The following is a 27,426-nucleotide window of genomic DNA, read 5'->3' as shown; positions in this document are numbered from 1 at the left end:
AAAAACGGACTTCGTGTGTGTTGGTGTTAGCTGGCGGGCGTGCTCTGCCTTTTTGGAGTGTTTTTTTTTTGTTAAAACTGACTGGAAAGCGCTCTAAGGGGGTGCCGTGCGTGTGTCGGCGAGCGCCGGCACAGACGGGGTCCATACTTGTATAGTTTCCCTAACTTGTTACAAAAAATAACTACAAACTTGACATTGGCTAATCTTTGTAAAGCCAGACGGGACAGACGGGAGAGCAAAAAAAAAAAAGCCCTAAAAACGTCAACATTGACAAGTGACATTGACATATTTTGACAACAAGATAACCTAACTTTATTTTAGAAAAAAAAAATAGTACACTTGAAATCAAAACAATAGTGTAAAAAGTAGATTTTTAACTATGTATTTCCTTTATATATTAAGTATATTATCCTTAGTGGTTCAAGCAGCCTTCGTGACCATGTCAGTAGGTAAATATTGCTGCAATTAATTCATAAATCAGCTAATTTATTGTTCGTTTTTAATGTTTAGTTTTACCTTGAAATGCTTAGGACAGGGAAGCGAAGTTGTTGATTGGCAGCTCTCCTAATAAGTAAATATAGCATTGCTGTGCATATAAATGATCTGTATTAATCAATTAATAGTAAATCCATAGTATAACGGTGATAAGTCTGTCATAGGGAATCTACTTATTTCCGGAAAATCTGTGATAGGATAGTGTGTAGTCTGAATTTTAAGGCTGAAATCTAAAAAGCGCACTTTGAGTCTGCTTAGACTTAAGTTTTACTTAAAAAGAGACAGATTTATGACAGCGGTATAACGCTGTCTCGTTTTAACTGTGTCTTAAGTCTAAGCAAAGTCAAAGTGCGCACTATAGATCTCAGCCTAAGTGTTGCACTTTTTCTTCACATATGAGTCATCATTATCATCATCATTGTCAACCGGTGGGCGTCCACTGATGGATGTAAATGTCTTGTAGGGACTTCCACACGCCACTGTCTTGCGCCGCCGCAATCCAGGGGCTCCCTGCAACTCCTTCGACATATGAGAGCCTTATTTCTAAGATAAAACTCACCGATCATATTTTATCCAAAAGCTAAATGACTGTATTTTTTAGTACTTAACCTTTGTTTAACATAGCTATAGTCATTTTATTTTTATTTTTTATAAGGTAATTATGTTTCATATACCTATTATTTAAGTACTTGTATGTATCTATTATATCTGTTAAGTCTATTGTAATATAAAGTTTACCTGGCGCTTAACAAAAATGTTGTGGACGCTAGTTATTGATATACATATCGGTCATGTAATAGTTTGTAAGTAAGTATATATAAAATGTTAAATATGTATATTGTTAGCGTTCCGTAATAAATAAAATAAAAAAAAAGATAAAGGAACCTCTAAGAAACAAAGGTCTTAATTTAGTCACACACAATCTATAAACTAAAGTCTCGGGTCTAACTGCTGTTATTTATGTGAATATTATGTTATATACATATATTCACAATGTTCCCTGCAGAAACTGAGTTTTCTTAACAAAAATAGCCAATAGCAGTCCTTGTGTTGCAAGCTATCTCTGTACCGAACTTTGTCAAAATTGGTTGAACAGATGATCCATGGAAAGCTAGCAGACAGACAGACAGAAATTTCACTATAGATAGGGAGTTGTTACTTTCATCTTCAATAAAGCAATCAGAAGTTGGACCTGCAGATGAAGGAAATAAATAACACAACACTGCATGTTAATATCAGACAGCGCCATCTATGATGTGATTTAGTAAACGTATAAAAATTGTTTATTGTTCAAAAAACATTAGTACCAGTATAAAAATTTTCTGCATATTAAAATGTACAGTGTTATAACTTACTAAAGGATAAGATATAAAGACAAGTGTAAATTAAAAATTTATAACACCCCCGACAAGTGAAGGTTACAGTAATAACTAGAAAAGAGCTGATAGATACACACGTCAATCTTATAACACCCCTCTTTTTGGGTTGGGGGTTAAAAAATCAACTCTTTATAAGCTAGGTACAGACCTGTGTATTATATTATTTGGTTGTGAACATGTTTTTTCACAGACTGGCTGACTTTATGCTAATGTTCAAACATGTCTGTTTCAGCCGCTGGCCTGTACTACTTAGCAGAATTAGTTGAGGAATACACAGTAACTGCCAAATACATTATAACATGGCTAGTGGTTGTGAGTATTACTCTTTTTGCATGTTAATTATTATCACTGGAAAGAGCAATCGCCGAGTTTCTTGCTTGTTCTTCTTAGTAGAGAACGAGAGAAGGATTTTGAAAAATTCAACCCCTAAAGGGGGTAAATAGGGGTTTACAATTTGTGCAGTCCATGCAAAGTTAGTCATTTATAAAATAATGAGCAAATAAAAATGACAATAAAAAGTAAATGCAAATTTCATCTTGATATAAAAGCATTTTTCAAAATTAGAAGCGAATAAACACGCGAGCGAGGCGAGCGCAAATTTTTTCCTACATTTAAAAGCAATCTAAATCATATTTCCAGATAACAGCAGCCATCCACATAGGTCTATTACTGTTTGAGGATTTACCTCTACACCTGAACGCACTAGGCATACTGCAGCAGGGTTTACACGCACTACTGTTGCGGCAGTTCCCCGTAGTGCGGCCGCGCAGCGTCGCGTTCTTTGCCGCAGTCGCTGGCCTGACGCTGCATCACTACTGTGCGTTCCGGTACTTCGGACAAGTCTACTACAGCTTCTCTGAGGTAATTGGGGAATTTTACTTGATATCAATTGCTGTCACAAAACACCCCGATCAATCCCGAAAAGATCCGAAGAATCCCGAAAAGAATCAAAACAGCGATAAGGGCTTCCAAGAAGACAGATTACATAGGTAATAAATATTTTTTACTCATTTTTTTGACTTGATCTACTGATGGGTACGGGTCTCCTCTCAGAGTGAGAAGGGTTTAGGCCATAGTCTGCCACGCTGGTCCAATGCGAATTGGCAGACTTCACACACCTTTGAGTACATAGAGAACTCTCAGGCATGCAGGTGTTTCCTTCACCGTTAAAGCAAGTGATATTTAATTGCTTAAAACGCACATAACTGAAAAGTTAGTGGTGCGTGCCCGGGATCGAACCGCTGACCTCCGATTAGGAGCCACACGTTCTAATTACTAGGCTATCACAGCTATATAATTATCATTTTTTTTGATTTAGACATATTACAGATCTCGCGGAACATTTTGAAAAAAACGGAAACTTTCCAAAGAGTGTTTCCAACCCGAAACGTTCTTAAACACCCCTTAGTGACCTGCAACATCCTTAAACACCCTGAATCTTCGAAATCCACTATAAATTACCCCATAAAAAAACAGGAATCGTCAGAGTTGGAAGTGTGCGAGTTTTCTATGAGATTTCATATATAGAATTCTAAAATTCGATTCATTTGACTCATTCGGCTTGAATAAATGTGCGTTCACCTTTAGGATGCGCTTGGCTGCGCCAACTATTTTGCCGATGCGATTTATAAAAGTTGTAGTACGATATACATCAATAAATACATCACACTAATATTATAAAGGCGAAAGTTTGTATGTGTGTGTGTGTGTGTGTGTGTGTGTGTTTGTTACTCCTTCACGCAAAAACTACTGGACGGATTGGGCTGAAATTTAGAATGGAGATAGATTATACTCTGGATTAGCACATAGGCTACTTTTTATCCCGGAAAACCAAGGAGTTCCCACGGGATTTCGAAAAACCTAAATCCACGCGGACGAAGTCGCGGGCGTCAGCTAGTCTTGAAATATAGTATATCTTTACAGGTTCTAGCGTACTTCACGCTGTGTCTATGGATGGTACCGTTTGCGCTGTTCGTATCACTGTCCGCCAACGACTATGTTCTGCCCACCACAGGAGAGCGACAGCATCTACTGGGTAAATATACTATTCCTTTTCCTTTTTGAGGTACGGAAACCCTTATAGGATCACTTTGTTGTCTATCTGCTGTGTCTGTCAGTTAAAGGAACTCTCAAGCTATTACGTATATCCTGTTGATCTAGAATCGTGAAAGGTAGGTAGATTTGTCTTATAGCACAATTAAATGTAAAAATCCGAAAATCGTGAATCTGTGGTTCCAACACAAAAAAACCGGCCAAGTGAGAGTCGGACTCGCGCACCGAGGGTTCCGTGCTCGGGTATCGGGTATGCACGGTTTTCGGATTTATTCCTTTACTTGTACTGCAAGAACTACCTATCTGCCAAACATGATTTTAGGTCAACGGGAAGTACCCTATAGGTTTTCTTGATAGACACGACGGATGGATGGACGGACAGACAGACAGACGTGATCCTATAAGGGTTCCGTTTTTCCTTTTGAGGTACGGAACCCTAAAAAAAGCAAAGATCCCCACTTTTTTGATGCAACATCTGCCATACTGATTTTGTTAGTACTTACAATTAATTGTGGCTGTCACCCGGACCATAGTAACGAAGCGATAGACACCTCATTCATCAAAATAGGCTCAGTAATTTAGACGATACGGTGAAACACACAGGATTTCATACAAACATACTTACATTGACTGCTAAAATCATAACCCTTCCTTTTGGCTATGCCGTAGTCGGGTAAAAAGATGTGAATACTCTAAAAATTAGCTGGGACTTCGTGCGTTCGCGCGTATTGTGATTTTTTGGAGTGTTTTTTTGTTAGAAGTGGCCGGTTTTTGTGTTCTGCTGGTGTTTATTGGTGGTGGAACTGACTGGGAAGCGCTCTAAAGGGGCGCCGCGTGTATGTCGGCGGGCGGCGGCACAGACGGAGTCCATACTTATACATATAGTTTCCCTAACTTGTAAATAACTACAAACTTGACATTGGCTAATCAGTGTAAAGCCAGACGAGAGAAAAAAAATCTAAACTATCACTATCTCTTTCAGATGACGGTAACGTGGTCAGCGACTATCTCTCTCGGAAAGCGAAGAAATATAGCCTCCTTTCTTTCTTCAGTTACGCCAAAGACTCCATATTGCCACAGAGAAGCAAGAAGGCTTTCTAAAATGTCCATTGCAACGAAATAAGGGGTGATGGCTGAGTGGTGAAGACGTCGCCCAGGACGGGGATTCCGGAGTTCAGTTCCGGGCACGCATTTCTTAACTTTTCGAAGTTATGTGCGTTTTGAGGTGCTTCTGTCACGGGTCTGCCCGTGAAATTCAAATTTTAATTTGGTTTTTCGCAAGTTGTAAACTAATACGACAACGTAGGCTTATGGTATTTTAATTGCGCCAATGGCAGTATCCTCATCACAGGTTTATACAAAAATTCTTACTTGAAAGTGTTCAGTATAAGAAATTAGTCAAAATAATGAGTTTAACATGAGTTACTCACAAATTAGTCGATACTATAGCTAATTTCTTAAACTGGACTCTTTCAAGTAAAGATTTTATGTAAACCTGTGAGGATGATACTGCCACTGTCGCAATTAAAATGCCATAAGCGTACGTTGTCGTATTAGTTTACAAATTGCGAAAAACCAAATTAAATTTGAAATTCGCATAAGGATAGTGACTACTAGTCAAATCAGCGACTTTATCAAACGTCAAAACGCTCCCTTAGTGAGAGAGAGCTTGTATGAAATTCACAGATGTGACGTCATAACATTACATCGTTGTTGTGGGTCATGGGTATCACAGAAAAATTGAAATAATTTTTGTACCATCAATGTTTAATAACTTTTTCCCCCATTGATTTGAATGAAATATTTATATAGTATACAGAATACATTATTATCTTTGAGCTAAAACGGTTTTAAACCCCCGACCCAAAAAGAGGGGTGTTATAAGTTTGACGTGTATATCTATGTATCTGTCTGTGGCATCGTAGCTCCTAAACGAATGAACCGATTTTAATTAAGTTTTTTTTTTGTTTCAACGGTGGCTTGATTGAGGGCGTTCTTAGCTATAATCGAAGAAAATCGGTTCAGCCGTTTGAAAGTTATCAGCTCTTTTCTGGTTTTCTTATAGAGGTTTTTGTGTCGGGGGTTTTTTAAATTTTGAGTTATGATTCATGTCTGCAACTTTTCGCAAAATGCCCGATTACCTTTTTGTTGGAACCTATTGGTGTTTGAAGACTCATTATTACTAATTTATTTTCTTAGCTTTAAGATATTTATTGATAAGGTGTAAATAAAAGCTGGATTGTTTATATTTCGTTTTCTTACACTACCTTCCCATAGAGGCGACCCAAAAAGAGGGGTGTTATAAGTTTGACGTGTGTATCTGTTTGTGGCATCGTAGCTCCTAAACTAATGAACCAATTTTAATTTAGTTTTTTTTTTGTTTGAAAGGTGGCTTGATCGAGAGTGTTCTTAGCTATAATGCAAGAAAATCGGTTCAGCCGTTTGAAAGTTATCAGCTCTTTTCTAATTACTGTAACCTTCACTTGTCGGAGGTGTTATAAATTTCTAATTTACACTTGTAACAGACTAGCGCTTGGCTGCAATCACACCTGCTAGCAAGTGATGATGCAGCCTTAGATGAAGCGCGCTTGCCTAGAAGTTGCCTATTCACTCTTGACTTGAAGATAACCATATAAGTGGAAGGGAAAACTGATGCCGGAAGGGCGTTGCATATCCTAGCGGTCGCCTAGTCAGCGCATATCAGTAGATTGCGTTGATTAAGGTGCATGACACGGGTTTTCCTCCGAAATTCAAATTTAATTTGGTTTTTCGCAATTTGTAAATTAATACGACAAAGTAGGCATATGGCATTCAACTTCCGGCAATGGCAGTACCTATCATCTTCACAGGATCACATAAAAATCTTTACTTGAAAGTGTTCAGTTTAAGAAATTAATCAAAATAATGAGTTTGACATAAGTTACTGACAAATTAGTTGATACTATAAATAATTTCTTAAACTGGACCCTTTCAAGTAAAGATTTTTTTATATAAACCTGTAAGGATGATACTGCCATTGGTGCAATTAAAATGCCATAAGCCTCGTCGTACGAGTTTACAAATTGCGAAAACCCAAACTAAATTTGAATTTCGCGGGCAGACCCGTGTCATAGCACCTTAACAACGTTGGCCCAGGTCGGTAACTGGATGGGGTACCAGCCAGGTAACCTCCTCGTGTGCCTGAGTGTTGCGGGTTACAGCAGCGCTTGGCCCGGTGTACCCTGGTAACATGGTTAACGATTTCCCTTCATGGGATATTGTTAACCATGACTAATTGACCTGATGATGGGGCTTCATCACCCATCCAGTCACTGGCTGCCCCGCCGGTCTCTCGCCTGTCCAGTTTGATGACGGGCGAGGGAGATGTTGAGGATGGAGAACGTGGAAAGGAAATTGCCCTTCCCGCGAACCCTAGCCCTCGGGAGGACCTGTGGGTGATGGACACGGGGTGGTCCGTCGCTCACAGCGTGGTCCTCGGGTTGGTTGGCGTGCTGTGGTTCCGGCATGCCTCTAACGGTGTTTGGGGGCACGTAGTGTCCCAGTGGTGGGTCTGCTGCGGCGGACATCCGCTGGCGGAGTAACGAGGTGTTGTCGGTCCCTTGTGCTCTGTCATCAGCGGTAGGATGGAACTTCGTGAGGTTTTTAGTCGGTAGGAGTCCGACTGTGCTCTCCCGTGGCCGGTGGTATCCATGACGGATTCTCCTCACGAAACAAAATGGTCAGTTACCTTAAGGGCCTATGCAGACGAGGAACTTTAGGGTGTTTAGTGGTTAAGTCCGCCTCCTAATCGGGGTCGCGGGTTCGATTCCAGGCACGCACCTCAGCTTTCCGAAGTTATGTGTGTTTTAAGCAATTAAGTATCACTTGCTTTAACGGTGAAGGAAAACATCGTGACTCGTGAGGAAACCTGCATTCTGAGAGTTCTCCATAATGTTTTCAAAGGTAGAGCCTCGATAGCTCAACGGTTGAGGAGCGGACTGAATTCCGAAAGGTCGGCGGTTCAAACCCCACCCGTTGCACTATTGTCGTACCCACTGCTGGCACAAGCTTTACGCTTAATTTGAGGGGAAAGGGGCGTATTAGTCATGATAACCGTGGCTAATATTCTTTTTTTTTTTTTTTAAAGTGGGTAAAGTCTGCCAAACCGTACTTTGCCAGCGTGGTGGACTAAAGCCAACCCCTTGTTTTCTTAGGTCTATAATGGGTTTGGGATAAATAAAACCACTAAGTACTCGTAAGTACTTATCGAAATAAAATTTATTTTAAAACTTAAAATAGCTTCTCAAAACTTAACAAATAAAATACTGCTGCGATATGCTTTCTTCAGTCGAACATATCTTAAAAAAAAAAATTGGTTGTCTGCAAAGTCGGCTTACTGACGATAGTTGAACGTGACAACAAAGGCCGATTGTGCTTCTTTGTCGCTCGTTCCGCGCTCTCGCTTGCACTTCAAGCCTAACATGGAACGCCTCAGAGCGAGGTAACGCCGCATGAGTCATGTTTTTTCGTGCGTGCAGCCGGCTCTATCAAATTATAAGATGTTGTCACGTCAAAAAATCTAAAAAACTAGTCAAGTGCGAACTACTCGTACATGGATGGGTTCCGTACCATCGTAGTTACAAGATTAAGTACTTTTAAAAATTTAAATGGCGGCCATTTTGAAATTTTTATCTCTAGATACTGAGTGAAAATTTCAACTCTCCACCTATTACGGTTCAGGAGATACATTTCGCTGATAGACAGACAGACGGATGGACAGTAGAGACTTTAGGTATGTTGCAAAGAGGCAGCAACAACAAACCCAACAGACTGGATAAGAGAATAGTTTCACGATCATTCCATGCAACTTAAAAAAAAAAAAAACAAATAATCCGAGTTATGTCAACGACGTTATACTCATCCAGACTCCAGAGTCACTCGTCGTATCGCCCTGTGGAGTTAGGCCCATAGAATTTATATCGAATTTGGTGGCGAGATTACTGCCGCGATACTCTCGCGTGTGGAGATGGCGCCTTAACAGGGCTCTCTCCGTCACTTGCTTCCAGTCGCTTCATACAATCGTAGTTCCAATTTCATTTGAATATTAAGCAACCAAAGTCCATGAAATTTTGCAGACATATTCTAGAAACTAATATCTGTGTCTGTGGTGTTTTAGATTTTTCTAAAAATATGTAGTTTTAAAATTACAGGGGCTCAACGATTTGTATGTAAATTTTTAAGACCGCGTAACTTTGAAACCGAATATTTTAACAGAAATCTGGAAAACCACAGACATAGATATTAGTTTCTAGAATATGTCTGTCTTAATATTCAAATGAAATTGGAACTACGATTGTATGAAGCGAGTAGAAGCGAGTGACGGAGAGAGCCCTCTTAATGATAACCGTCGTACCCATTTGACATTGTTTATTTCTACATTGCTTGTTCACTGAGCAATGTCATAATTTTTTTCATAGAAAACCTTCAATGGATTACAAATAAAAGTCGATCACTAAGCGAATCACCCCGTTAGAAGCCCTAAGTATTACCCACATTGTGATGTACCCGAACATGCAGTTTCAAGCTGGTACACTGAACGAACGCTTTACCACACTCTTTACACACATACCGCCGATCATTTGTATGAATCCGTCTATGGATATCCAAGGTCTTCTTCCTTTGAAAGGACTTCATACAAAAATCACACTGGAACGGCCTAGAATCATCATGCTTAACCATATGACGCTTCAGCAAGTCCTTACTAAACACTTTGAAACCACACACCTCACACGCAAACGACTTTTCTTTCAAATGCGTACGTAACTTATGTTCGACCAAACGGCTTTTAACCATAAAAATCCTTGGGCATTCTTCGCATTTGAACTGCGCAGTTTTGACATCATGCACCAACGCTAAATGCTGCTTCCTTAAATATTTACTCCGAAAACTCTCCGGGCACTTCGGACATTTCGCGTTAGCTGATTGGGAACGTATAGCAATTTTGGATAGCTTGTTAGAATCCCACGTGAAATTATACGTAGGGTGCACAGTTCGGACGTGTGTGTATAAATTTACTTTCGCCACGAATCCTTGTCCACATATATCGCAGAGAAACGTTTTGGTTTTCGTGTGGAATCTGTGGAAATGGGTTAAAAGCGGCCCGAAAAACCTAAAACTCTGCCCACAATCCAGACATTTCATGACCTCATCGTTTAGTTTGAAGGAAAAGAGTGTATCAGCTATATCTTTTGTGTTGACATCAACTTCGTGAGCGTGTGATATGTGCTCGAGAAACTCTTCCAAAGTAGAAACGGGTTTGGGGCACAATTTGCACGATATATCCGAAATGTCCAATTTGACTCTATTGCATCTGTTGGTTCTAAGCACATTCTTTAATTTCGCATCGCTATGCTCTTCGGCGGTATGCTGTTTCAGCTTGGAACTGTCCACGAACGGGCATCCACAGTAGAAGCACATGAATTTGTTGGCGCACCATCTGAACGGCATGATGGTGGAACATTCAATGATGGTCGTGAGAAGTTTTGATATCTCGGATTTTCTGTCGCGGTCCATTGTGAGCTCGATCTGGGCATCTGTAACTAAAAGAAATATTTGTTACTAGCTGTGCCCGCGACTTCGTTCGCGTGGAATAGTGACTTTTCGGGCAGCATATACTCTGAACGTTAAAAATGTTCGCCGTGATTCTTTAAATTGACATAGGTAACTTTTTTATTTATGAACCGATTGTCATGAATATAAACACTAAATGTTAAGTGAAGCTTGCTACAATATATATATATATATATATATATATATATATATATATATATATATATATATATATATATATATGACGGCGGAGCCGACACCAAAGTGTTTTTAAAAATAATGACGTCAGCATTGCTGACGTCATTCTCATCATTATTATCACTATCTTGCATAGTAACAGTATTCAAACTATAATTTCTTCAAAATAATCACTTTATTACTTTGTACTTAAATTGACAGCGTAACAATTATAATAAGAGATGTACACTGTTCGGCTGCTCGAGCCGGAATGAGACGCGCGGCAACAAGTACTCGTATTTATAGCAAAATCGAGAGGGGATGAATCAGATAATCAATTTTACGAGAATTGTTTCAATTAAATGTTTACATTGATGCGCACCTATTTTACGGTAACTAATTAATCATTTTAACTTAACTAAATAATTAGATTTTAACTTTAACTATTTTTAGTTTAAAACAATTAAATAAGAAAGACATGCTTTTGAAAAACCTAACTAAAATAGTTCGCTATTCTTTTAAAACATTGTAATTAATTTTAAGAGTTACAAAATCTTAAAATAACTGAAGTTAATCTATCGCTGCGCCGATACGGCCGTTCTGATCGGCGGTGCGCGCTCTGCACCAGCCGCGTATAAGACGTTTCTCTCGATGATTCTCGAAGTTTATCTAGAACAAAGAAATGTTTTTCTTTTGAGATTGGTATCTGTGTACCCCTTTTATTTTATTTTTGTTTTTCTGATAAATAATGGAAGTGAATTATTTTGTTTAATTTGTATTTTGATGTACACTGTGGTACTATGTTGTACACTGTGGTACTATGTTGTACACTGTGGTACTTTTTATTGCGTACTCTGTGGTACTTTATTGTTAGCGTACTCTGTGGTACTTTATTGTTAGCGTACTCTGTGGTACTTTATTGTTTACGTACTCTGTGGTACTTTGTTTTGCCGTACACTGTGGTACTCTGTCAGCCGTACTCTGTGGTACTTTGTCATATAGTTGCCGTACACTGTGGTACTCTGTCAGCCGTACTCTGTGGTACTTTGTCATATAATTGCCGTACACTGTGGTACTCTGTCAGCCGTACTCTGTGGTACTTTGTCATATCATTGTCATACTTGGTGTACTTTGACGTTGTGATTGTTACGGTGATGTTTTAGTAAGTAATAATTAAAATATGAAACATACGTACGCTTTTATCAGCTGTTTCTTGTGTTTGTTGCTCGACCATGCTGACTCGTGAAGTAGATGGTGTAGGTTCTTCTGCTGATGCTGGAGGTTCATTTTCCACCGATACGGTTATCTGATCTCCAGGTCGAGGTGCCTGACGAAGTTGGTCGTGAGCGACTTTTCTTGGTCGCCCTGAACCAACCACTTTTTTTACTAGATAGCGGTCATTGTCCAATTTATCGAAGATTGGGTTTTTATTTTGAACCTGATTGATATTCAGCTGACGTTTTAATATCGTTCCGTCCGAAGTAATCATCATAGTAAGGTTCGTATTATTTATTAAGTTCATACCTACTAGGATATCTGTAGACATCTCATAGTCTGCTACTATGGTTAACTGTAGTTCAACATTAATATCATCAATTATTCCAACTGTAACCAGTGTAGCTATAGAAAGTACCGGAAATTGTCCGATTCCCTTTAAATAATTTCTCGTTTGTATTCTTCTTCCTGGTAACTGAGCAGCTACTGATTCTCGTATAAGTGAGCACTCTGCGCCACTATCAAAAATTGCCCGAAATGTCTTCATTCCAATTTTAACCTGAATCGGAGCTAGTTTTGATCCAGCAATGTAATTTACGTTTGATGTTACTGCACGGTCGCGCTTAAAACATGTTTCAAAAGTATGCCCTGAAATTTTGCAAAATGAACAGATTGTCGTTTTATTGTTCTGGTTGTAGATTACTTCCTTGTTACTGGTTTCTGTCTTAGTTTTGTTTCTTTGCTCAGCCCTTGATTCAGTTGGCCTGTAATAACATTCATTAGTGGTGTGATTGGTTTTTTTACAGATATGACATGACGAAGTTGATGGTGTTGCATTCGAAAAACGTGGTCTCTTATCTGCACTCGTATTATTTGAATTTGGATGAGGACGCTTCATCGTTCTTATTGATGATGCCACGGATATCAGTTCTGGCACTGTTGTGGCTCTTGTATTTAGTAGCTCGATCCTCAGTCTTTCGTCCTCTACGCATCCAATCACTGCTTCAACTGCATCTTCATTTGATAGTTTGTCCTTGGTGATCCTCCTCCATAAGACCCAAGCTCGTGATAGGAACTCCGAAATATTCTTAGAAGAGTCGTACACATGTTCTCTAAACCGAACTATGTCTCTGGAATAACGGTTTTCTGGCTCGAAAGTTGTGATTAGATTGTTGCGTAGTTCGGCCCATGTTGCTGTGGTAACCATCCAATCGTCAACCCACATTTTCGCTCTTCCTTTTAGGAGACTGCCAATCCTCATGCGTATATCAAAATCTTTAAGATTGTATGTTTCTATGGCTTTGTCGATGTGTTGACACCACTCGCGTATTCCCACATTCGTGTCGGGGTCGAATGATGGTAGATAAATGTCGGTAATACGCACTTTAGTTTCCGCTGGTTTACTTAGGCGTTCCGATATTTGCTGCATCACTTGCATCATCTGCATCATTAATTGTGGTGGTATGCTATTCATTGACGCATTGATCAAAGGTGCTTGTGATAGTTCTTGCTGCGACAAAGTTCCACTATTGCCTGTGATATTCAATCCATGATGCGGTTCTGTTCGTGTTATAACATCAGGCTGTTGTTGAGCGGAAGTGGCATGTGATCCCACTTCTGATGACGGCGGAGCCGACACCAAAGTGTTTTTAAAAATAATGACGTCAGCATTGCTGACGTCATTCTCATCATTATTATCACTATCTTGCATAGTAACAGTATTCAAACTATAATTTCTTCAAAATAATCACTTTATTACTTTGTACTTAAATTGACAGCGTAACAATTATAATAAGAGATGTACACTGTTCGGCTGCTCGAGCCGGAATGAGACGCGCGGCAACAAGTACTCGTATTTATAGCAAAATCGAGAGGGGATGAATCAGATAATCAATTTTACGAGAATTGTTTCAATTAAATGTTTACATTGATGCGCACCTATTTTACGGTAACTAATTAATCATTTTAACTTAACTAAATAATTAGATTTTAACTTTAACTATTTTTAGTTTAAAACAATTAAATAAGAAAGACATGCTTTTGAAAAACCTAACTAAAATAGTTCGCTATTCTTTTAAAACATTGTAATTAATTTTAAGAGTTACAAAATCTTAAAATAACTGAAGTTAATCTATCGCTGCGCCGATATATATAATATAGTGAAAACCGTATCTAAATCGAATAAGCCGTTTCTGATATTAGCGTGCACAAACACACAGACAAACAGAGAAAAAAAAAATTACAATTTCGGGTTCGGCATGGATATAATAACAACCCCTGCTACTTTTTCACCACTTTTCTACAATTTTTTTATATGTAGGGGAAGTCCGGGAGAGTTGAACCGCTTTTTGCTTAAAGTGTCGTATTTTCTTATAAATGAGGCTTAGTGATTCAATTGTAATTATAAACAGTAGCTTATTTATTTAGGATTACTTATGCATAATTATTTTTTCGAAATTATAATACTGAAATATGTTATATATATTTGAATGAAAAATGGGATTTGGGTCAACTCTCCCCACCCCGAGGGACACTTGAACCGGGGTCTGGGGAGAGTTGGACATAGCATTTTAAAGGGGAAATAAAAACATTTTGTAGCTTAAATTACAGATATATTAAACAAAACATCACAAAATCAAATTAAATCATAAATAAACATAGCTATTGCTTTTCTTATAAATAAAAAAGCTGATGTGAGTCAGACTCGCGCACTCGGATTTTTTTTTCCAACATTTTGCACGATAAATCAAAAACTATTATACATAAAAATAAATAAAAATCTGTTTTAGAATGTGCAGGTAAAGCCCTTTTATATGATATCCCACTTGGTATAGTTATCTTATTTTGAAAATTGAAACAATTTTTTTTTTAATGATGTAACCACAAATTCGCGGTTTTCAGATTTATTCCTGTACTTGTGCTTCAAGACCTACCTATAAGGGTTCCGTTTTTCCTTTTGAGGTATGGAACCCTAAAAAAAGAAAATTTCAACATATTCTTTAACATTCCACAATCAACATAATTATTAAACATTTCGCCAACAAAGTTAAATATATAACGTTTCTTTAATCAAATATGTTGGTCTTTCTTAACCTTTTCATCAATATCTTGTGTAACTCCTACGCATATCTCATGGACATAATATCTTCGGCATAAACCACATAAACGTATAGTCATAATTTCTTCTGATGTGCAAACAAAACAATACCAACGATCATTCACGTCAGGAATTCTGCAAAATCACTATTACTGGAACTATCAGCGTACGCAACATCTTCACATACGTCTTCACTCTCGGTTTCACTATCATCATTAACATTTTTTTTTTTTTTTAGCCTTTTCCAGATTTCTTTCTCTGGGCTTTTTGTTTCGAACCTTGTTTAGTTTTCAAAGTTTTCTTTCTAAATTTCTAAATTTATTAAATAAAACTTCAAATTTTCGCATACAAACACTGTAGAGGGAGACATGAACCACTGGTCATATCTCCCGCACCCGCCATGGTTCAACTCTCCCACATATACTACTTTGAGATTAAATTTTACTCACAGAAAAAAAAATCAATCTTAGCAAAAAAAATCTTAGCACATGTCAAACTACAATAATAAGGCAGTACAATAGTAATAACACACAATACGTAACTCTATAAACACGGCCGCAATCTCAAAAATACATAAATTAATAAAATTTACTCCGTCGTAACAAAAACACTTTTCCGAGCCTGATAGCCAAACAAACCGGCCATTGTAAAAAATGGCGGCGTGCTGGTTATTGGCCTCCCACGCTTTACCAATGACCGTCTTGACGTTTCATCAGCGCGAAATTTAAGCTGAATTTTAAAAGGTGGTTCAACTCTCCCATCTGAGCAAGTCTCCCGGACTTCCCCTATAGATTTATATGACAATGAAATAAACGTTGCCTAAGGCAGATATCCGACCGCCGACGAAGTGTGTAGACTATAGTTGGGATAGTTTTGTCGCTGGGCGAGTAATTAGTAGTTATCCATTAATTAATCCCTAAGCAGACTACGCAAGTAGTTTTGACCGCCAAGAGAGCTTTGTTGAGCGAGTTTTTTTTTTGATAGCTGTGCAGTGTACACAGCGATCAACTATAGCCCTAAATCGCACGAGCGTTAAAAAGCGTTGCGTTAAAACCCTGTTATTGCGCTGAAAATACAAAGTGCGCGTTAAAAAAGCGTTGACGTGTGAACAGATACTTGGGAATGCATTTGTCCTATTTGAACGCTTTTTCAACGGACGGTAAAAAAGCTCTCGTGCGAATAAGGCCTTATTTATATTATATGAGGCCTGTTTACACTATCAATATTATTAGGTACACAAAGCAAAACAAATCGGTAAGCAGGCAACACAACGAAGCATTATGTGTGTGCATAACTCGTTTACTTATTATTTTACACCTATCTCTCTTTAATGAATTGTCGGTCTCTTTTCACCATACCTACTTGCAATAATTACAAATTACATATTTCGCTGATTTCCCCACAGCAGGCACTAGGTAGTATTGCCGCTTACCCACGCTGATAGAATCCGATCGTCGAAGCACAATTATGTCAGAGTAAAATGGACTTAAACCACCTTGAGATAACGTCTAAAATTCACGACTTTAATTAGCAGTTTTCACTTACAGTGCTGGCTGTAGATATGTGGACGAATTTAAGCTTTAAAACAAGACAGTTAAGGTCTATTCATCACTGAAATGTTTCGAACCCACAAAACGATAAATTATGCGGTGTAGGTATACCTATAGATTACAGAATGGCAATATCAAGTTGATGTCCCATTTTTTAAATCTACCCTACCTATTTTATAAATTATTGTCAAATAGAACTTGAGCACGCGGATTAATAGATCCTAGTATAGTGAATTCATTTATGGTGTATTGTGTTATTTTTCACACTGAATAACTACTGAACTTCTCACCACCATGGAACATTTATTTATCTTTGTTTAAAAAGCAGAGATTGTTATTTGAGCGGAATATTTCGATAACCGAAATCGATGATATCGGTAAGTAAACAAATATAACCTACTCGTATTGAAATTATGTTTATGGTTTTACTTATGTGCATTTAGTATTTTCTAAATGTTAGCGTAATGTTTTTAGTCCATTTAATACTTTTAATTAGACGCATTATAATATAACAATGTAACCAATATACTAAATACTAGTTGATGCCCGCGACTTCATTCCCGTGTATATAGGTTATTAAAAATCCCGTGGAACTCATTAATTTTCCGGGATAAAAAGTAACCTATGTATTAATCCAGGATATAATCATTTACAGATTAATACCGTGCGCTTGTGGGTCTGTCACTACGGAGAAACGGGGCATGTAGACAATTGTTGACCTGGGCCCAAACCATCAGCTTATAAGATGGAGTCACATCACCACCAAGAAATCGTTGCAATGCATAGCGTGGATTCCTTTTTAAAAATTTGGTTGACAGCGACCAAGCACAATGTAGTTCTACAAACTGTGCGGAAGCATTTGCGTGCGGCCGGAATACATTACGAAGAAAATATTACGAATGGTTTGCACCAGGACCATAGACTTTCATTTTGCAATGAAATATATAAACTTTGACTGATGTAATTACGTTGTTATTTTTAATAATGAAAAATCTTTTGAGTCGGACAAGGATGGACGTAAAATACTATAACAATAGAACAACAGGTAAACGATATATTATACTTTGAATAAAGTGGTAACTTCAACCTGGGAGTCTCTGTGGGGCAGCATAGACTTGCTGGAATATGGTTACTAACATGACGAGTCGATTACAAAAAGTAATAGCTTACGAGGGTGGCCTACCTTTATACATTATTAAATAAAGTATAGGTAATTAATTTAATTCTATTTGTGAGTGATGTTATTGTTATTGCAGTTAGAAGTTATAATTGATTTTGATTTCTAACTAAGTAATTAACATGTTGATTCATCTCACAAACCTAAAAGTAACCCAAAACGTAAATAAAACATTACGTTCATACTTGACCGACTTTTAGCATACTTCACATCGATATTGGTTTTAAATTACTATAGGAGTAATAGGAGTAGATAAAGTATGTCAATTTTTTTTCCTCTTTTGTATACCTTCTGTTAACTTGATGTGTTAATTTTTTGACAAGCGTCTTATTTATTTCTTGCTTATTATAATAATTTATGAACTGCACAAAAGACAAATAAATAACTTCTAAAATAGAAAAGTGTTATTATTTTTGTTTTTTCTTGCTTATAATTATATTGTTTGAAAGTATGATGATTTTGACTGTATAAAGAAGATAAAATAAATAATTGCAAAAATAAAAAAGCAATCCCCCACTAGGATTAGAACTCACGCCATATTTAAGAACTTCAACACTATTACCACTCGGCCATCAGAACTATGTTGACGAATGTGGCAAGCCTATACGACTGGTAAGGTTATCTAGAAGTGTGAGTGAGTGTAGTAAGTGTGAGTGTATCTATTATCGGATAGCATCGGGTCGTATCTTTGTGTGTTATACATACGCGCGCATTAGTATGCTCTGCCAAGCGAATTATTTTTCCGAGTGTACCTACGCGATATCGCGACCTGTATCAAAGCAATATTGAACCATCAATATTGACAGGATTGAGTCCGGTTGTTCTTGAGATCGCGCAATACGTTATTGATAGTGTAAACCTTTTATTGTGACACGGAATCAGGCATCTATAAGTTTCTCGCGCGAGAAAATAGTCAATAGCTAATCGCTTTCTCGTTGGCGGTGGGACAAGAGCAGCTCGATTCATTCTGTAATAGCCAAAGATATTATAGTAAGTAGGTGAGTATTTCAACTTACATTGCCTGTCCTTTAATTTAAGAGGAAGATATTTCAGTTTGTGGTTTTTAACCCCCGACCCAAAAAGAGGGGTGTTATAAGTTTGACGTGTGTACCTATCTGTGTATCTGTCTGTGGCATCGTAGCGCCTAAACGAATGAACCGATTTTAATTTACTTTTTTTTGTTTGAAAGGTGGTTTGATCGAGAGTGTTCTTAGCTATAATTCAAAAAAATTGGTTCCGCCGTTTAAAAGTTATCAGCTATTTTCTAATTTTCTTGTAGAAAAGAAGGTTAGATAACCGTTAGGTTCATAATATTCAAGTGTCAATTGACAAATGTCAAGCTGTCAAGATGGACGTTGCCTAGATATACATAATTATTTATTTGAAAATGATTTGTCGGGGGTGTTGAAAATTTTTAATTTACACTTGTTAAGAGTTCATTTCAGTAGACTGGTATGGCAGATTGTGGGTTGAGGCAGAAAATTGTAATCAGCAACTAATTCAACTATGCCTACCTACCTACAATCAGCAAATAAACAATTTAAATTTGAATTTAAAAGGTTTTTTAATAAAAACAAATAGGTGCCTATTAATAGTTACAACGTTCTTAGTACAACAAATAATTATATTACGTATACCTATTATTATTATGTTATACTAGATGACGCCCGCGAATTCGTCCGCGTGGATTTAGGTTTTTGAAATCCTGTGGAAACTCTTTGATTTTCCGGGATAAAAAGTAGCCTATGTGCTAATCCTGGATATTATTTATCTCCATTCCAAATTTCAGCCAAATCCGTCCAGTAGTTTTTGCATGAAGGAGTAACAAACATACACACATACAAACTTTCGCCTTTATAATATTAGTGTGATGACAGTTTACAATGTGGAATCTAATTGTACTTAGGTAAGTATAACAGTGAATAGAAATGGCATCAATAAAATTGTTCTGAAACATATTTTTTATAAAAAAAATCTATACTTTTTAAGCTATTAATGATGTTACCCAGTTTAAAGTCCTGTTTTTTGTTACCTATTTAAACAGAAGCAGAAAACAAGAAATTATTATCAATAGGTACTTCATTAGTTAACTATAATAAAACAGACAGACAGACAGACAGACAACAAAGTGATCCTTTAAGGGTTCCGTTTTTCCTTTTGAGGTACGGAACCCTAAAATACATAATAAATAAATATTAGTAACAAATACGTTCATTCCTATAGTTAGTTATAAGTACACAGGGATACAATAGCTAACGCCGTTTTAACGCCGCCATTTCTCAGTATCAGATTCACTAAGACACACTCTTTGTTTTTACTGTTCATGGTTTTTAGCATAGTGTTTCTTCATATATCTAACAGTTTTGAACGATTTATCGCAAGCGGAACACTTGATCAGCCTAACATTCGTATGCCTAGCCATATGGTTTAATAACTCATATTTTCCGAACGCCTTCCACCCGCATACTTCACAAACCGCGTTTTTCTCCTTCAAATGATTCTCTCTGACATGCCTTCGCATGATACTCTTGAAAATAAACGTTTTGTTACAATATGAGCATTTGAATTTATCTCTTCTGTTATGCACATCAGCCATATGAGTCGAGCGTTTATAATGGGTTGTAAAGAATTCAAAACAGCTCAAACACTTGTATCTTCTCCCGTGTTCTTCATTCATATGTGCCCTCAGTACTCCGTAACTCAAGAACAAACCACACAGACCGCATTGCTCTTGATAATCATCTAAAACCTGGTTTTTGGCGTGATGACAAAAATCTTCATAACCCTTGAATTGCCTACCGCATTTAATGCAGACAGATTTGAAATAATTCTTATGGAACTTATTCATATGTGCCAGTAATAATGCAAACGTTTTTAAAACGTTCGCGCAGAAAAAACATTTGGGACCGTCGTCCAGTTTCATTGGCACCAAACTGATACCAATTTCTCGATCAAAAGGGATTTCGTGGAGAACTATTAAATGGTCGATGAGTTGGAACACATCATCCATGTTAGCATAGCACAGTTTGCAACTAATATCTGTCACATCCACATGGAGAAGCGGTTCGCAGTAATTCTTCATGTTCTTCTCCAAATCTTCCAAACTATGTGTTTCCTGGTGTGCCTTCAAGTCCTGTGGCTTCTCAAACATTTCGTAGCAGTAAAAGCATCTGAAGCAACTGCTCAACCACCTAAAAGGGATTATTGTGGACTTCTGTATGACTTCAATGATATTCTTTCGCATAATGTCTAAGTTTCTTTTATTCTGATCCTCTAGTTCTTTCTTTTTACTTATAACGGCCATTTTCTTTTTCCCGGGCAGGGCTCTGATTGGCTGTCTGGTTATCCTGCCTGCAACCAAAACCTCTTCTTAGCTTCTCTAAATCGTAATCTCTTAATCCATCCATCCATCCATACTTATTATACTTATTTTAATACTCAGAAAAGTTTATACTACGAATATTTAATACTCAGAAAAGTGGGAAAGTCATTTGTGGGAATGAGTGTAATATTTTATAATAAAATTCCACAATCAATATTAGACTTGCCTTTACCAAAGGTTAAAAAATCCATTAAAAGTAGGTATGCTCCTGGCAAAAGCATATTACACAATCGAAGATTATGTAAATGATAAAAAAGCATGGATTTGACTCGCTCCAGCAATGCGCGGGTCTGCAATTGCTTGTATAGTATAGAATATTATTGTAAATTGAACAATTGAAAAGAGCAACCGCCGAGTTTCTTGCTGGTTCTTCTCGGTAGGAACGGCATTTCGAACCAGTGGTAGGTAAATTATTTGACGATTCAAAAGCACTTGTAAAAGTTTATTTGAATAAAAATCTATTCTATTCTATTCTAATATTATAAATGCGAAAGTGTGTCTGTCTGTCTGTCCGTCTGCTACGCTTTCACGGCTCAACCGCTGAACCGATTTTATTGAATTTTATACAGACTTAGGATACATTCCGGGGAAGGACATAGGCTACTTTTATCCCGGAAAAATAAATAGTTCCCGCGGGATTCCTAAATACTCATCCGCTTGATCGATTCGTATGAAATTTGGTACCGAGGTAGCTTGCGTCCGTGTAATTGACATAGGCAACTTTTCATCCCGGAAAATCAAACAAATCCCACGGGATCTTTACATTTTTTTATCTACACTTTGCTTTGTTTTACCTTTGGAAGTGGTTTCCGTAGCTGCAAAGTCGCGCTACTAGGTGGCATTAACAGTCGCTTCAGGTACTGAGTAAATATAACCACATATCACCATCACTGGCAGTTAGCGATGCCGTAGCTTAGCGTTCAGAGAGTAGAATAGAATAGAATAGGTTTTTATTCAAGTAGACTTTTACAAGTGCTTTTAAATCGTCAAAATAATTTACCACTGGTTCGGAATGCCGTTCCTACCAAGAAAAACCAGCAAGAAACTTGGCGGTTGCTCTTTTCAACTGTTTCTGTCAATTTACAATAATAATTTTTTATAAATTAATAAAGTAAGGTTCGTTATGCTATTATTCTTTACTAGGTATTAAATAACACACTTGAATATATAGAATTATTTTAATGAAATGACATTATATTAATTTAAAGTAATGTAATATACCTAATATTATTATTTTAGACCTATATTTTAGATTAATTTAGAGACAGACCTGTCATTTTTCGTGGTACCAGTTCATCGTACTGTTGCTCGATCTATGGCACCGATACCGCGTTCATTGGCTTCCTTCAACGCGCTCTCGGATATAAATGATCAATGGGATCCACTCAATGACGGGTGGGCATCGTTGGTTCAGGAGTTACTGAGGTACGCGGAGAGCATTGAATGAACAGGATCATTCAGTGCTCTCAGCGTACATACATTCAAAATTTAAAATCTTTTATTGTATCATATTTTGTTCTATCTATACCTTTTATTTTTTTTCTTTTTGTATTTGTATAATAATTAATCATCTAGTTCTTGTAAGTGGCACTGCCGTTCAATTAGATGTAAAATAAATAAATAAGTAAATATTCAGTTTTGTTTTAGAAACAGAATTAGATTTTAAAACGAACTATCTGCGACTCATTTGATGAAGTGGAGACCTGCCTTTTCGATGCGAGGTCATTCCAGCACTTGGGTCTTCAAGGTCTATGGATTCTACGAACTACAGTCCGACAAGGATCTTTTGGCACTTGAATGACATTGACAGGTGGGCGTAGTTGTAGAACAAATGTTGCCAGCAAATAAAATCTTCTGAAGTTTAGTGAATATGTTGAAAATGTCAATGTTGAAAATGGAGTGAGTTTTATCTTATTTTAACTGAAAGAGAAATTTGGAAAGCCGTCCCTGTTTCCACATCGAAAATCATAAAAATTATTGATAGGCCATGGACTTGCAATCTATCATATTTACCTGCTCACATACTATATTTACCTAGTGCCAAATATACTCATAGCTATAAGATGCAGACACATAACACATTTAAGCTGTATCTATTATTATTATTTATCAGGATATATCGTAATATTATGTATATGGAATGGCTTTTTTTCTCTCTTTCGTCTGGCTTTACAAGGATTAGCCAATGTCAAGTTTGTAGTTATTTGTAACAAGTTAGTTAAACTATACAAGTATGGGCCCCGTCTGTGTCGGCGCTCGCCGACATACGCACGGCACCCCTTTAGAGCGCTTTCCAGTCAGTTTTAACAAAAAACACTGCAAAAAGACAGAGCACGCCCGCCAGCTAACACCAACACAGACGAAGTCGGAATGGCTTAAATATTTAAAAAATAGTGAATTTCAGATTTTTACTTAGTGTGACACTTAATAAGATGGCGGCGTTAGTTCCAATTTTGGTCACGCACCAAAAGATCCTTGTCGCACTATACAGGAAGGAATTTTGTAATGCCACCTGAAGGGAAAGTACTCTTATACTGTAGACAGAAAATTTTACTCAAAGAAAACATTCCTTTATTTTTGAATAAAAAGAAAATTGCATTCAAAGATTTTCGAAAATTCGCTTGCCACACGCGGGAATCGAACCGACTAAAATCTGTAAAAATTACAACCTGTACTTTTATTGCATAGATCATTAGGATCAATTACAAGGATGAAATCTCTCTAAGAAACTTGATAAATTAAATGAAAGGAAAATCATGAAATCTGGACGTATAAATTCAACGAGTCAAGTTAAAGCTCTTTAACTCAAAGATCCATCTGTTTACTTATGTACTTACCTGTATCTGTTTATTTTGAATGTAGTTTTGTTTCTATTCAAAAATAAAGGAATGTTTTCTTTGAGTTAAACAGTTAGGACAGTTTGGCGCCACAGACACGCATTCTGTTTTTTTTTTTTTACTATTATTTAGATTTTATAATTGTTTATTTTTAGATTTAATATAAGATATAAGATTCACTGAAATTCCATGCAATTCAGCTCAGAAGATCACCTATTATTTATTAGAACTACGAAATAGCGGTGGTCGTCTCGGCCGAAATGCATGGAAAGCTCAGTAAGTTATGTTTTAGGTAAATATTTAGGTTTTTAAGTTTAATTTATTAGTATTTATGTTTTATATATGTACTGTGTTTGCGCCTAGCTTATAGTCCCGAATAAAAGTATATATGTTTTTTTTAATTTTCTATCTACAGTATTAAGAGCACTTTCCCTTCAGGTGGCATTACAAATTTCCAACCTGTATATGCCGCGCCGTTATGCCAAAGTAAATAAAACTTAGTTTGAAGTTGTAAACACGTAATCCTTCAGCCCTGTCGGTGTGTGCTTTAAGCTGAAATCTATAAAGCGCACTATATATTGAGTTAAAACGAGACAGATTTATGTGAGATTTATAGCTCTGTCTCGTTTTAACTCTGTCTTAAGTCTAAGCAAAGGCAGAGCGCGATATATCTCACCATCTATAGATCTCACCCTTAGTGCTGTACATAAGTATGTTCTCGCTCTCTCGTCTGGCTTTACAAAGATTAGCCAATGTCAAGTTTGTAGTTATTTGCGAAGGTTATTTGTAACAAATTAGGGAAACTATAGTATACAAGTATGGACCCCGTCTGAGCCGGCGCTCGCCGACTCACGCACGGCACCCCTTTAGAGCGCTTTCCAGTCAGTTTTAACAACAAAAAAACACTACAAAAAGGCAGAGCACGCCCGCCAGCTAACACCAACACAGACGAAGTCCCTAAGTATGTTCATAAGTCAGCCAAATTTTCACCATGCGACTGGTGGCCGCATCCAACCACCAGTGGCCGAACCGTTGTGTTGCCTACGTTTAGTGGCTTAACATAACCACTAGTGATCGCGTTCAGTGATCACCACTAGTGGTTAAGTGATCACACCAGCAGGCGGCAGCGCTTAATGCTAGTGTCTTTGGTTGAAATCTATAGACCGCACTATGACTTTGCTTAGACTTAAGTTTCATTTAAAACGAGACAAAATGCCAGCGGTATGACGCTGTCTCGTTTTAACAGTGTCTTAAGTCTGAGCAAAGTCAAAGTGTACTCTATGGATTTCAACCTCAGTTTAAGCTAATTTAAAATGCATTCTATAGATATCAACATTAATGCTGTACATAAGTATGTTCATAAGTGATCATAGGCTGTTGCACCGCCTTATGCATTCTTGCAAAATGAGCGCGCATAATCTTCTTCGTAGTAAATGCTTTGTCACACGCTTCGCATTTGAAGTTCTTCTCCCCGCTGTGTTTAAACATGTGGTTCTTTAAACGATTGCTGTTAAACGCCTTCCAGCCGCAAACGCCGCAAATGTGGTTCCGCACCTTCAAATGAGTGTCCCGTAAATGTGTCATCATCATGCTACGAAAGACAAAAGTCTTCGGGCAATGCAAGCATTTGATCTCCTGTCGATTCTTGTGTTCCGTCGCCATATGTCTGGATCTTTTGTAATGGCTTTGAAAAGTTTGCGAGCACACCAAACATTTGTACTTCTTGTCTATGTCGTGTTGGTTTTTCTGGTGGGTTTTCAACTTGGAGCGAGTTTCGAATCGTTCGCCACATTCTGGACACAACAGACCACTGTTTTCGTGAACAGTTTTCACGTGTAAACGCAAAAGGTTCGCGTCTTTGAAGTGTTGTCCGCATACGTCGCACAAAATTGCCGACGTCCCCTTATGGTCTTTGTTCGTGTGATGCAATAAGGGTCCGAAGGTATAAAAACTAGCACCGCACGCTAAACAGTAAACCGTGAAGCTGTCAAGTTTGAAAGCAACCATGCAAATGCCTACATCTTTGTTGTAAACAACTCCGTGTTGGGCTATCAGATGGTCGATCAACTCGTACAAATCTGTAATATCTTCTGGGCACAGCTTGCATGATAAATTGGAGATATCCACATAAACTACTGGGTCCCAATAGTTGTTCATCGCTTGCATCTTAACTTCGTCACCGGTATGGACGTGCTGATGGTTCTTCAGGTCTGAGCACTCTTGGAAAATTTCGTAACAGTAGAAACACCTGTAGGAGCTCTTCAGCCATCGGAACGGCATGATTGTGGACTTGAGGAGCACTTGCAGGACGTTGTTCCTCATGATCTTCCTCTTGTCTTTTGGAGTGAGGACAGGTTTTGGGAGCATCGCAGCCAGCTCCAGGCCATCGTCGGATTCTACCTGTTTGACAGCTCTCTGGCCACCTCTAAATTCACCTGCAAGTAGAAAACGCTTGCATTTGAATGTCTCCTTTAAGAAATTTGTAACTAGAGGTAGCCAGCTAGCGTCGTTTTCACGCATTCATGCATTGCGTAGTAAACAAATACAAACAAAAAGCAATAGCCTAGTGGTTAAGACGTTAGCTTCCTAATCGGGTGTCAGAGGTTCGATCTGGGAGACGCACCTCCCGACTTTTTTTTTTAAATAAAAATAGCGAGCATACGAGCAAGCGAGTCGCCTGATGTTAAGTGAGTACCAGCGGAACTGCCAATTTGTTAACCCCCGACCCAAAAAGAGGGGTGTTATAAGTTTGACGTGTGTATCTGTGTATCTGTGTGTCTGTATATCTGTGTATCTGTGTATCTGTCTGTGGCATCGTAGCGCCTAATGAACCGATTTTAATTTAGTTTTTTTTTGTTTGAAAGGTGGCTTGATCGAGAGTGTTCTTAGCTATAATCCAAAAAAATTGGTGCAGCCGTTTAAGAGTTATCAGCTCTTTTCTAGTTTTCTTGTAGAAAAGAAGGTTACATAACCGTTAGGTTCATAATATTATGTCAATTGACAAAATATGTCAAGCTGTCAAGATGGACGTTGCCTTGATACATAATTATTTATTTGAAAATGATGTTTTGGAAAACTCAGATACTTTGGATCGTAGGCGCGGAATAGTTCAAGAAAATCGGTTCAGCCGTTTGAAAGTTATCAGGTCTTTTCGGTCTTTTCTAGTTACTGTAACCTTCACTTGTCGGGGGTGTTATAAATTTTTAATTTACACTTGTTGTTGAATAACCCCATGTCATAATCTAATGGAAACACCGCGGAGAACTTTTCGGAGTTAATTTTTGTAATTATTGTGTTTTAATGAATTATATAATATAGTAGGTGGACTATGGTCAAGCCTTTTTCATTCTGGAAGGAGACCCGTGTTCAGTAGTGAGCCGGCGAAGGGTTAATGATTATTAATTTAAAGAAACTAGTGTCTTCCCGTGACTTTATTTCAGGCTAAAGAGGGGTCTCTCCGTCACTCGCTTCATACAA

The 27,426-nt window shown here is 37.7% G+C and overlaps 2 protein-coding genes across 3 annotated transcripts in view; one reads left to right on the top strand and one right to left on the bottom strand.

The window, feature by feature from the left end:
- Nucleotides 1-272: 272 nt before the first annotated feature.
- LOC123878753 (protein TEX261) lies at nucleotides 273-26,564 on the top strand. 2 transcript variants are annotated; one of them, XM_045926056.1, is made up of 6 exons: nucleotides 273-449; nucleotides 2,107-2,186; nucleotides 2,514-2,735; nucleotides 3,798-3,909; nucleotides 4,909-5,055; nucleotides 26,508-26,564. In XM_045926056.1, the coding sequence occupies exons 1-5, from the start codon at nucleotides 380-382 to the stop codon at nucleotides 5,025-5,027; spliced, it is 603 nt and encodes a 200-aa protein (XP_045782012.1). In that variant the 5' UTR covers nucleotides 273-379; the 3' UTR covers nucleotides 5,028-5,055; nucleotides 26,508-26,564. The 2 variants fall into 2 exon arrangements, with proteins under 2 accessions (XP_045782012.1, XP_045782011.1); XM_045926055.1 differs by lacking the exon at nucleotides 26,508-26,564 and having other exon boundaries at nucleotides 4,909-5,242.
- Nucleotides 24,882-27,426, bottom strand: part of LOC123878747 (zinc finger protein 208-like) — a 36,171-nt gene continuing 33,626 nt past the window's right edge. Inside the window, exon 5 of the mRNA XM_045926048.1 lies at nucleotides 24,882-26,384. Coding sequence (XP_045782004.1) covers nucleotides 25,285-26,384 — 1,100 coding nt within the window. The 3' untranslated portion in view covers nucleotides 24,882-25,284. The remainder of the gene's footprint in view (nucleotides 26,385-27,426) is intronic.

This window comes from Maniola jurtina, chromosome 26, assembly GCF_905333055.1.
Source record: "Maniola jurtina chromosome 26, ilManJurt1.1, whole genome shotgun sequence".
Taxonomy (NCBI): domain Eukaryota; kingdom Metazoa; phylum Arthropoda; class Insecta; order Lepidoptera; family Nymphalidae; genus Maniola; species Maniola jurtina.
This window is presented reverse-complemented; position numbering and strand designations above follow the sequence as displayed.